This window comes from Ascaphus truei, chromosome 17 (assembly GCF_040206685.1).
Source record: "Ascaphus truei isolate aAscTru1 chromosome 17, aAscTru1.hap1, whole genome shotgun sequence".
Taxonomy (NCBI): Eukaryota; Metazoa; Chordata; class Amphibia; order Anura; family Ascaphidae; genus Ascaphus; species Ascaphus truei.
The window spans coordinates 31914087-31927233 of NC_134499.1; the positions used below are offsets into that span (position 1 = coordinate 31914087).

The window sequence follows — 13147 nt, forward strand, 5'->3', positions numbered from 1 at the left end:
CATGCTGTTTCTATTTACAAAGTAGCAGTCTTCCAATATTAATAGTAAAATAGTTATATACAGAATACACATTTATTTACCGACACCACACAAAAAAAATCTTTATAAAAATAATTTTTCACATTCGTTGAGTTTTATACGCAGGAGAAAGGTGATTATTTATTTCATTTTTTTTTTTTACACGTAAAAAAATTGAATTTACACAACCATTAGATAACACCCAGTGTGTGAGGGAATCGGGTCCCTAAGGACATTGGTGTGAACTCAGAAGGTGCCTGTAGAATGCATAAAGAAAAGGATGGGTTTTGTTTTAGGGTCAGGGGGTGGGTACACAGATTAGGACAGGAACTATTATACTGTATATGGGTCATGAAGAATATCCAGGCTACTGCAATACATGTTCTGCATACAATGTTGTACGAGTGGTTCAGAAAAATACTCCAAAATATATAAAGGTAAGCATGCACTCAGAAATTACAGATACTTGTGGGAGCTGAAACGCAATCAAAGTGCAGCGCCCCAAAATAGTGGGTAATATTTATTTCATCCAACGTTTCGATATAACAGAGCAGATCTTGTGAGTTAAGGTTTGCTGTGTTATACTGGAATGTGGGATGAATAAATACTGACCACGACCATTATTTTGGGGCGCTGCACTTTTTTTGCTTCATTTCGATGCTTCATAAAAATAACACACTATTTGCTTTTCTGCATGCCACTGGTAGTGTACACAGAGTGGTACACAGAGGGATTTTACAGGAACACAAAACTGTCCTGAAGAGCTTGCAATCTAGTTATCTATGGGATAATAAGAAATGTATAGAAACTCTACATTAAAGGGGGAGCTATGGCAGGGGTACTTAATTCCTGCCCTCAAACCCCCAAACAGGTCAGGTTTACAGAATATACCAGCTTCAGCACAGGTGGCTCAAACGGAGTCTCAGATTGAGCCACCTGTGCTGAAGCAGGGATAACATGAAAACCTGACCTGTTGGGGAGTACTTGAGGACTGGAGTTTAGCAGCCCTGAGCTACCGCATAGAAAGAAAAAGATTTCTGAAAGGGATAATATGGAAAGGTGTGTGTGTTTTTATTTAGAGAACTTGTCACAGACATGGAAAATAGCAGCCACAATACAGGGAGACGTGGTACAAAGCAGGGAGAATACAAACAACAAAAGTAAATCTTGGGAGAAATTAATCCCTGCCATCTAATTGCAAATAAATCCTAGGGTGGTATACAGAGGGTTTAACCATGAGATCTGAATATAAAAACTATAGATTGAGCTGTAGGTAATAAGAATATGGTTATAGCAAAAACAATATGAACTGTGAACAAGGAATGTGCTGCGCTATTCAAACGATATAATAAATAATATATCTAAAGTGTATGTGAAAATGATGTGATGGCGTGAAAGTTACGTGCCCTAAAAATCACTTAAACTTAATTGTTGTAGTGTGATCGTGCGGCTGCCAATAAGTAACTCTGACTACCCTAGTCAGATGTGATACTGTGGAAAAAAGAGTGTTAGTGTGTGGCGGCTAGTGTGTAGCAATACTTCATGTGATTACAAAGTGTGACAAATGAATCAATCTTATAATAAATACAACCATATGCAGTGTCCTTTTGGCTTATTAATCCAAATTAGTCCAATGAAGAGATAAGTAGGTATTGCGCATAGAATATTATCTTTCACAGGGAGATGCCTTTCGTCACCAACGACCACCTTTGGATTCCTAACAGCGTATCCTCCAGACCCGCTGGGGCGCGGTGATCCTCCGCTGGTCGATGGGCTGCTTACTCGACTCCTTTCCCCTTCTACTTGTATCGGAGCCTCCGCTGTCCTGGACACTCGCTCGCTCTCTCGCGAGAGCCGGTGATCGGAAAAAGCAGGTTCCCGGTATGCTGTGATTGTCTCAGAGTCACTCTCATGGGGAATGAGCGCACGTCCATGCACCTCCGTTCGTCAGGGGTATGTGGTAGAAGCGGCGTAATCCGTGAAACGCGTAGGGTGGAGTTACCATATCCTTGCGCATACGCGAATGGAGGTGCATGGAAGTGCGCTCATTCCCCATAATGAGTGACTCGGAGCCAATCACAGCATACCCGGAACCGGCTTTTTTCTATCACCGGCTCTCGCGAGAGAGCGAGCGAGTGTCCAGGACAGCGGAGGCTCCGATACAAGTAGAAGGGGAAAGGAGCCGAGTAAGCAGCCCATCGACCAGCGGAGGATCAACGCGCCCCAGCGGGTCTGGAGGATAATCGTTGGTGACGAAAGGCAGATCCCTGTGAAAGATATTATTCTATGCGCAATACCTACTTGTGTCTTCATTGGACTAATTTGGATTAATAACCAAAAGGACACTGCATATGGTTGTATTTATTATAAGATTGATTCATTTGTCACACTTTGTAATCACATGCAGTATTGCTACACACTAGCCGCCACACAGCAACACTCTTTTTTTCCACTAAAAATAATATGGTTACTATTGGGTTATGTATGAAGGATTCATGTGAAAGTTAGAGCACAATTTGTAGCTACAGTGAGTTCCTCTGCAGGTTATGATACCTTTTAGTGCACGAAGGTTTTGCACAGGTGTTGGGGCACACGAGTTCTCCTTCAGGAAGAGACTTGTATGGTGTTGGTAGATTCTTGAGAAACCTCCAGACTGATCCAATAAAAGGAATTACAGCCTTCGATGAATGCAGTGTAAAAACAGCTTATACCAGGTGAGCTATAGAGGGGTAAATGTAATTAATGTAACAATCCTAAACTCTTCCCAACTGGCTCAGTATGGAATATTTTACTGTCTAAGTGTTTCACCTGTACATTGTACTGCGTTACAGAAGATGTCGGTACCATATATACATACTGTACTAGTAATAAAGGGAGTAGGATAATGCACAGGGGTTTAACAGTTGAATAAATAGATATGGGTTTAATAAGTTTGCTCTCCCACAGTGAAGGGGATAATAGAGTTGCTACTGGTCTCTAGCTTGCCTTTGGACACAGGGTGGTCACTCCTGGGCTGCGGTGACCTCCCCCTCCCATGCTGCCCTCCTGCCGGGGTGCTGCCTCTTCTCCTCCAGCCTGCCTCTGCTCACGTTGTCCAGAAGCTCCAGGAGAAGCCCTCCCCTGCTGCAGTTGAAGGGGTCTGACCCCTCGCAGGGGGGCAGGTAGTCAAAGCTCTCCGATTCCAGGTACCTCTTGCCGGGGTGCTGACGCTTCTCCACATCCTGGGGGTCTCCAAGCTCCATGCCTTCCTCCTCCCACCCTCTCTTGCCTGGGTGCTGCCGTTTGCTGTAAGGCAGGTTTCTCTTCCCAGGGTGCTGCCTCTTGGAGACTTCGGGTAGGAAGCCCAGAGAAGGGCTGAAGTTATCCGAGTACTGGTCACCCTGGGGAGATCTCCTCCCTGGGTGCTGCCTCTTCTGGGGCTCCAAGTAAAGGGCTTCCTCTGCCTCCTCTCTCCTTCCTGGGTGCTGCCTTTTCTCCACTTCCTCCTGCTGCCTTTTCCCTGGGTGCTGACGCTTGGAGATCCAGTCCAGAGCTGGGGGGTCCAGTTCTGCACAAAGAACAAAGCCTAGGGGTCAGTAGGGGAGTCCTGACAAGGGGGTACCACAGATGTCAACTTCCCAGCACAGACATCTGTGAGATTTGGGGGCATTATAATGTTAAGGGTCTCATTTTTATCAGTGTGCCCCATTAAATTCTATGAGAAGCTGAGGCTAAAATCAGTGAGACTGACCCGCAAATCTGCGAGATCAGCTTAATAATTGTTCATCTCATATCCTCATTTGTTTGTCACAGAAAAAGACTCACATTTCACCGTGTCTCATCCTGCAATGTAAGGATGCACATGTAAGGAAGAATATGGGATATTATTTGAATCCCTACAAAGTAATGCCTCTCTGGCAGTGAAGGGGTTAAAAGGCGAGAGGTCACTGGGTGTACACATGAGATGTCTTTCTATGGAAAAGACTTGTGAGGCGTGGACAGTATTATCTCACTGTTTCTAAACGTCCTTTGCATGATCGCACTCACCCTTGAGACCCTTTCTACGCTCTTCCAGCCACAGACATGTTAGTAAATATTGTATATTTTTTATCTGATAAATATGTTTTTGCCCTGGCTGCAGTGGAAGCGCTGTATGCTAAGAGATAATGGGGCAGAGCAGGGCTGTAGACCTGTCTGAGACATGTGAACGTGCTCACAAGTTACATTTCTAGCCACCAAGGTGAATCATTTCAGTCCTGCCCCTAGCTCCCCCCTGTTCAGCATTGAGACCCTTATTTTGTAAACTGCGATCTGGCTGATTGACCTCCATGTTGCATTCTGAGTGTTTGTGCCGGATCAGTAATATTGCACCTTACAGAATAAGGGCCTTGGGGGATTATTCTGTACCAAGGGCGGCCAACTCCAGTCCTCAGGGGTCACCAACAGGTCCGGTTTTCAGGATATCCCTACTTCAGCACATATGGCTCAATTAGTGACACCGTCTTAGGCTGCGCTTATAGTGCCGACGACAGCGATGCAACTTTGCGTCAAAACAAATGCGTTGCCGCTGTCGTGTGCTCTTATAGTAAGCGTGACGGCTTGGACGCGATCGCTGGAAGTCATCTCAATTTGATTTTTCCAGCAATCGTAGCCTGACGTCGCCGTCACCGGCACTAGAAGCGTAACCTGTGCTGATGCTGGGATATCCTTAAAACCTGTCCTGTTGGGCGGTTTTGAGGACTGGAGATGGCCGCCCCTGTTCTATACCGGAAGCCGCGGTCATTCAGGTCATTTTCACACGACATTCTAAATTGACATCATTGGGGGATTTGGGGCAAAAATTTCCCATTCTGCCACTTTGGGGGAGATAGATCAATACATCATTTGTGTGGCTCTCTGAGGTGAAGAGAGCAGGGGGATTCTGTAAGATTGGGGGTGGTGCTCTGCCACTTTGTTAGCCCCTCTCCTGACAGGTCTGTCACACATTGCTTTGCGTGCTATTGGTATATTGCTTAACCCAGGCTGTGGGCCTCTGTTGTATCAGTGCCCTCCTGGTACACAGCGCACCTCTGTCACTCTGCCCCTCCTCTTCCATCCTCCTGAGGAAGCTGCGAACCAGGGTTCCTTTGGCTCTCTGCAGGATGTTGCTCAGGTCTGTGCTGTCCCCGGGGAGGGTCTCCTCCTCCTCCTCTGGCAGAGATTGCTCCTGTGTCCCTGCCAGGTGTGACAAAGCTGCCCAGAGGAGCAGCAGCCACCAAGTCATCGCTGCTGCCAGGGAGGGACAGAGAATTAAATGACCACCACAGAAAAAAAACAGAAACATACTAATACTAAAATACTCCTATTAGTTAACCCTTCATAGCAGGATATCAATAACGTGTAAATCAATATGTCCCTGGCCATCCGGCAATGAAATAGTTATTTTGCTTCTTTTTATTTGTTCTTAGAAAGATCCCGATTTGCATTTAATTAATACACATTAAAATAATTATATACAAAAACCTCTCTCCAGGAAAGCTCTGTACACTATAATTCCATATATGAAGACCTCATGAAGGTGCCTAAAAGGGGTCACAAGCAGTGATAACTTTAAGGATATTCTGACAATATTTCAGACTTTACCAACCAAACATCTTCATATGTTGCACTGTATATCAGAATTTGTTTGAAGATATTATTTTGATTTCACAGCTCTAAAGTGCCGAGCTCAAATAAATAAAACTAATAGTTTTGGGTGATGCTGCGTGAGAATCTGGAGGTTTCTGCTCCGATTTTTATATTGTTTGCCCCCTCAAAAAGATGGGACAGGAGCAAGAAATTACACGAAAAGAGTAGCGCTCCAAAATAGTGGTCAAGTGGTTAATATTTATTCATACCCAGTCTTCATAAGCGCAACAGCCAAACCCACTGCATTATATATATATATATAATCAAAAACAAATAGATGATACAGTTCTGTGACTAACTAAATGCTTTTATTTGTGCGAGCTTTCGATATAAACTGATCTCTTCTTCCGACGATGTTACAATGAATAAAGCAAGCAAGGTTTGTTAAAACAGTGCATCTTATAAACAGTGCATCTTAAAAAAAGTGCATCTTAAAAACAGTACATCTTTGAATGTTATCTGTGACTGAAACCTATTTGCCCCCCCTGTGCTGTATGCGATTTATGACTTAAGGTGTTAAATGGTCCCTAAATGTTAGTGATATAAGAGTATGCGTGTGTATGTATGTATGTATGTATGTATGTGTGTGTGTGTGTGTGTATATATATATATAACCAGCACAGATAACATTCCAAGAGACACTGTTTTTAAGTATACCCTTGCTTCATTCATTGTAACATCGCCGGAAGAAGAGATCAGTGTATCTCGAAAGCTCGCACAAATAAAAGCATTTTGTTAGCCACAGAACGGTATCATCTATTTATTTTTTGATTATATATATATATATATATACACACACACATACACTCTTAGCAGGTCCCACACTACCAATATTATACTGTCATTTCTATTTCTTCCACTATATAGCGAGAAGAGGAAACAAAAACTCCACTATAGCCCCCAGCATGGGAAACGTGATGTACGCAGTGCCCAAAGGGTTAACATTAAGAAGCACACTATGTGCTATGTATGAGCTACAGTGCAATTAAACTGGTTAACAAAACAGACGTGCCCTGATACAGATAGTGATGTGCTGGCAGGCTTGAAATTTTTTGGCCAAACGATTTAAATGACCCATATTTATGAGAAGAACAAACAGACAAAAACAGATAGTAATGAGCGAAATAATTTGTCTTATTGGCTGTAACATTGGGGCTTCTTTGTCTATTGCCAGATTTATTCATCCCCAGGGGTGGTGTTAGGGTTCTTGGGGCCCCGGGCAAGAGAGCCATTGGGGACCCTTATAGGTTTGAATTTGATGACCTATAATCAACTTAGCAAGTCAGGGATTTCTGATTTAAACGTCACTTTACCCTGCGGGTGAAGCGACAGTGAAAGTATCATAATACATTCAGTGTAATTACTATTTCTTACAGCTGGAGTGAAGGATATTACAATTTACATAATACATGTAATGTTATATCAACACCGCACTCTAATATCAACACTGCACACTAATATCAACACCGCACTCTAATATCAACACCGCACTCTAATATCAACACTGCACTCTAATATCAACACTGCACTCTAATATCAACACCGCACTCTAAACGTTAAATAGTTATAAAAGATTTTGTAAGGTAGTAGTTAAAACCCATCTTAACTTCTTAACTTCTTCACCCAAACCATTTGCAGAATTTGGGGGCTCCCTACAGTGTGGGGTCCAGGGCAGTTGCCCAGTTTGCCCTTGCCTAAGGCGACAGTTGATCCAACGTTTCGTTCAGACCTTTCTCAACCGTCATCTGAAACATTGGATGAATAAATATTAACCACTTGACCACTCGTTCTGAGTTCTACTCTTTTGGTTTAATTTCTACAGGATTTCACCATTGAGTTTCAGCGCCTGAAAGAATCTTTCATTTCTGAGCACACATATACTGCTATGTATTTGGGACGGGAATTAGAAGCTCCCGCTGCAAAGAGAATAAACGCCACGTCTCTGAACAGGACCGAGTTAGAAATCCCAGCTCCGATGCTTCCAACACACTTCCCTTTTCGGTAATATGAAATATTGGAGTCTGCACCACAAAATAAATAATTGTTTTAATATTAATCAGAATCCGGGATGGAAAAAAAGTGCATAATACACTCAGCAAAAACGAAAACGTAAGCAGTTACATGTATCACTGGGACAGCTCAATGTCCAGCATTGTAAAATAGTACCAAATATACAAATATAAAACATGAAGTGATGTCAAAAAATATCCTACATCTCAAAACAATATATAGAGAGGGGCATTGTACAGCCAGAAATCCTGGCTAAAAATAAAAAGCTCAGTATTAACCCTTCACTGTCAGAGGGTCAAGCAGCGCATGTATATATAGTGCCGTGTTTTTCGACAGGACTTCCTTGGGTACCACGGGCATCTTTAAAGGGTTCCCTGCAATATTCAGGTCATTTGAATATTGTACCAAATGCAAAAGAATTTACAATGCATCTGATCTCATTCGCGTTATTAGAGAGGGTTGGGGTTCTTTACAATGCATCTGACCTCAGATGTGCTATTAGAGAGGGTTGGGGGTTCCTTACAATGCATCTGATCTCAGACGTGCTATTAGAGAGGTTTGGGGTTCCTTACAATGCATCTGCTCTCAGACACGCTATTAGAGAGGGTTGGGGTTCCTTACAATGCATCTGATCACAGACACGTTAACACAAAGGTTTGCATATAATGCATATGATCTCAGATGCATTGTAATGAACTCCAACCCTCTCTAATAGCGAGTCTAAGATCAGATACATTGTAAGGAACCCCAACCCTCTCTAATAGCGCGTCTGAGATCAGATGCATTGTAAGGAACCCCAACCCTCTCTAATAGCGCGTCTGAGATCAGATGCATTATAAGAAACCTCAACCCTCTCTAATAGCGCGTCTGAGATCAGATGCATTATAAGGAACCCCAACCCTCTCTAATAGTGCATCTGAAATCAGATGCATTGTAAGGAACCCCAACCCTCTCTAATAGTGCGCCTGAGATCAGATGCATTGTAAGGAACCCCAACCATCTCTAATAGAGCGTCTGAGATCAGATGCATTGTAAGGAACCCCAACCCTCTCTAATAGCACGTCTGAGATCAGATGCATTATAAACTCTTCTGTATTTGGTACAATTTTCAAATGAGCTGAAAATTGCAGGGGACCCTTTAGGGATGCCCAGGGAACCCTTTAGGGATGCCCGGGGAACCCAAGGGCTCCTGCCAACCCCTGTTGAAAAACACTGTGTTAGAGGTTGTTTAACTGGTGAACTGGGTAAATAAGGCACTTGTTCTGCCTGTCTGAGTCCTAATTATCTGGTAGATCATTGCCTAAATAAGGGAGATGGAGGAGGTTATAGACCGGCTGCTGGGTAAATAGACACTTTGTTTTTATATTGTCTGTATTTACCTTCATACTTTTATCCTCTCAGTTTAATTTGGGCTTGGGAATTAAATTGTAAGCTCTTTGGGGAGACATTCTCTTCTATCAATTCTTGCTTTCATGCCTGGTACTTATCTTTGCATTGTATATATGTCGCTATGTAACTGTTATTTATCAGCACTATAAGTACATAACAGAATAAAGCAGAATTAGGTGGCATTTCACCTGTATATTTGCACTTACTGTATATGCAAAAGTCCCTGTTTACAAACAGGTAAAAACCTCGTTGTGTCTGTGTTATTTCTAATGTGTAACTGGATATAAACTTAATTTCATTTTTGTTACCAAAACAAATCTACTGTAAGCTCACACTTTCTTTCTTGGCTGTGATAACAGATACAGTGATGTCCAGTCACTCTTTACATGTTTATGCATAATTTATATGTTTCAGCCCTCAAACACAAGTTTTAATCTTCCCTTTCAGTCACGATAAAACACATTCCTTCCCTCTTTCTCTGCTGTGTGTATCCGTGTGTATAAATGTGTGTGTGTGTGTGTGTGTGTGTGTGTGTGTGTGTGTGTGTGTGTGTGTGTGTATGCATAAATCTGTGAGTATCTGTGTGTGTGTGCATACATCTGTGTGTGTGTGTGTGTGTGTGTGTGTGTGTGTGTGTGTGTGTGTGTGTGTGTGTGTGTGTGTGTGTGTGTGTGTGTGTGTGTGTGTGTGTGCATAAATCTGTGAGTATCTGTGTGTGTGCATACATCTGTGAGTATCTGTATGTGTGCAGAAATCTGTGTGTACCTGTGTGTGTGCAGAAATCTGTGTGTACCTGTGTGTGTGCAGAAATCTGTGTGTATCTGTGTGTGCGCGTGTGTGCGTGTGTGTGTAGAAATCTGTGTGTACCTGTGTGTGTGCAGAAATCTGTGTTTCTATCTGTGTGTGTGCAGAAATCTGTGTTTCTATCTGTGTGTGTGCAGAAATCTGTGTGTATCTGTATGTGTACATAAATCTATGTGTATCTGTGTGTGTGCAGAAATCTGTGTGTGTACATACATCTGTGTGTATCTGTGTGTGTATATAAATCTGTGTGTGCAGAAATGTTCATAAGAAAAGTTTTGGACAATACAAAGGAGAGTGGGGTGGGGGGGAGGGGGGTGTTACCTGCTGTTTTTCTTTAGGTCTTATTCTCACTCTGCTCCTTTTCTTGGGTCTGTCTCTGCCTCACTTGGGGTTTGATGACTGGGTACAAATGAAAGCAATATCATCCAGCAGAACTCCCTCCCACTGCTCTGCTCTGCTCTGCAGCCTCCCCTATTTATACCATATCTGGACCAATTATGGAAATGTCTGTGATGTAATTTGGGGTATGTCTTCCTTTTTTTTAGTTAAAATATATATCTTTGATGTCAGAAATGCAGCTGTCAGATAGATTTAACCCATTCAGCTGAAGCTGCCAGATGTCTCTAGGTCATTGGGACACAAATAAGCCTTGTATTCTTCTTTTTTATAGTAACAAAAACAGGGGTAAAAATCCAAGAAGGAAAAGGACAGGACTTGGTTCATTAGTCTTAGTGACCTGGAGCCAATTGTATCCTTATCTTCAATAACAGTAAGGCACATTTTGGCACTGTGAGGGTTAATCCATCTCACCAAAAGTGGAACCTGCAAAGCTTTGTTCAAAATATTCCTCTAGCAGCAAAGTGTAGAGATGGGAGAACCTGTCCAAGAGAGACAGAGACAGACAGACAGACAGACACAGCCAGTCAGACAGAGAGATAGACAGACAGACAGAGAGACAGAGAGGCAGAGAGAGACTTTAAATTTAGTAGTGTTTCCAGTTGTGTCTATATATATCCCCTTAAAAGTCCCTCCAAATAAATTAGAGAGACATGCCTTTGTTGAAAAAGGAGCACACCTGAGGTATGCAACAGGGAGATAGCATAAGTCCCATCCCACATTTCCTAAAATAATTTCCATACCAACTATATCGAGTTGATAAGCCCAAGGTACCAACCTAATGACTGGAATAGTGTCGGTCCAGACAGGACTGAAAGTCTAGAACCCACAACCACACATGTTTTCTGAAACACAAGTGAAAACAAGTTGAAGCACAGCAAATAAAGCAGATGCAGAGAGAAAGTAATATATCAAAGTTCTCTCTCTGTCTCTGTCTCTCTCTCTCTAGTTAAAAACATTGTAGTTAGGAAAGGGGTGTGCTGAATGGTGTTTGTGAGTTGGATATTATCATGAGAGGAGGAATTGTATTCCGGCACACTTGGGGTGGCGACTCTCACTGGGGATTTGATTTTGGTTCTAAACATTTTTGGTGTTTTTGCTTTTTCCGGAATTTGATTTATTTTGATTTTGTTTTTTTATTTTAATTAAGGAAAAAACTAAAAAGAAATAAAAAATGCTAAAATAACATTAAGAAGCATGACAAAACTATTGGGGAATTAAAAGAATATACAGTAACTCATCAACTTAAAATAATTAAATAATATCTTTGCCATCCTATTTACCCACCAGAGGTGACCTAACAGTGTTAACCCAACTGGCACTAATATACTGGTATACTATTTACTAGTAGAAAGTAGAGGGTGGTGCTATATCTCTGCTCCCCTATGTTATACAAAATATATATTATATATAGATATAATTAATCCCCTCTGCGCTCATACAGTCTGTCTCTCTGTCACTCTGCACTCATATAGCCAGTCTCTCTGCTGCTCTGCACTCATATAGCCAGTCTCTCTGCTGCTCTGCACTCATATAGCCAGTCTCTCTGCTGCTCTGCACTCATATAGTCTGTCTCGCTTCCGCTCTGCACTAATTTTGAAGTCTGTTCTGCTGTGTCGCTGTCCCACTCTTCTGCTTTCTGTCTCTTTAAATTAATTTGTAATAATAACCCCAATGTATTAATACTTGATCACGGGGCTTGTAGCAATGTCTCTATCTATCTATCTATCTATCTATCTATCTATCTATCTATCTATCTATCGTATCTCCCTGTATCTATCATCTACACATCTATGTATTTATAATTTATATATCTATCATCAGTACATGTATCTATCTATTATCTATCAATCAATCTATATGGGTATATATTTATCTAAGGATGTACAGTATTTATCTAACTAACGGTATCTATCCATCTATCTATCTCATAGCTATCTATCTAACATATATATATATATATATATATCATCTATATCAATCTGTGTATCTATCATTCATCTATATATCTATGTATCTATATATGATCTATATGTCTATCTATGTATCATCTGTATATGTGTCTATATATCTTTAATTTATATATCTATCATGTACTGTATATATTTATCTATCTATTATCGATCAATCTATATGTGTATCTTTATCTAACTGTGAATCTATACCCCCCCCCCCCAACCCCCCTTCCCTGCCGATGCAAAATGGTAGCAGGAGGGAGGGGCATTTTTACAGGGAAGGGGAAATACCGCGAGATCCAAATTGAGTGGGAATCAAAAACGTGCTATTGGTTTCCATTTTGGTGCATGCATTGATAAGTGGGCTCATGATTCAGATTAAACCAAACTGCGATAGTGCCAGGCATTTGGGTTCAGAACCTACAGTAACCGCCCATTCGCAATTCATACACAAATGTAAAAAAAACTAACCTTCACATCTGAAACAGACTCCTCAGTACATGAGAATTGTGTGCTCTCTGTACTGTAACCAATATCTCAACCTGCAGAGACTCTATACCAGGGGTGGGCAACTCCTCAAAGGCCACCAACAGGTCAGGTTTTAAGGATATTCCTGCTTCAGTACAGATGGCTCAAAGGCCACCAACAGGTCAGGTTTTAAGGACATCCCTGCTTCAGCACACATGGCTGAAACATGGATATCCTAAAAACCTGACCTGTTAGGAGGTCTTGAGGACTAGGGGTTGAGAACCTCTGAGCTAAGGGGTTAATAGAGATCACACGCCTGCCAGGGCAGTGGGAGAATTCCTCTGTAGAATTAGTAAAGGTGTGCAAATATATCCCAACATGCTTTGCGAGATTGCAAAATATATGACTTACTTGCATTTCATATTTTCCTGAATTCCTGAATCAAATTACATCAAATGTTG

The 13147-nt window shown here is 41.8% G+C and overlaps 1 protein-coding gene across 2 annotated transcripts; it reads right to left on the reverse strand.

Annotated features, from left to right (window-relative positions):
• Nucleotides 1–2394: 2394 nt before the first annotated feature.
• Nucleotides 2395–10325, reverse strand: TRH (thyrotropin releasing hormone). 2 transcript variants are annotated; one of them, XM_075575104.1, is made up of 3 exons: nucleotides 10189–10325; nucleotides 5065–5262; nucleotides 2395–3565 (listed from the first exon to the last, which is right to left on the reverse strand). In XM_075575104.1, the coding sequence occupies exons 2-3, from the start codon at nucleotides 5258–5260 to the stop codon at nucleotides 3021–3023; spliced, it is 741 nt and encodes a 246-aa protein (XP_075431219.1). In that variant the 5' UTR covers nucleotides 5261–5262; nucleotides 10189–10325; the 3' UTR covers nucleotides 2395–3020. The 2 variants fall into 2 exon arrangements, with proteins under 2 accessions (XP_075431219.1, XP_075431218.1); XM_075575103.1 differs by having other exon boundaries at nucleotides 5065–5265; nucleotides 10189–10310.
• Nucleotides 10326–13147: the final 2822 nt, after the last annotated feature.

Coding starts and splice junctions, on each gene's coding strand:
- TRH (XM_075575104.1), bottom strand. CDS start 5,260: ATGACTTGGTGGCTGCTGCTCCTCTGGGCAGCTTTGTCACACCTGGCA. Junction 3,566..5,064: donor GGAGGGGCAGAGTGACAGAG/GTGCGCTGTGTA, acceptor TTCTTTGTGCAG/AACTGGACCCCCCAGCTCTG.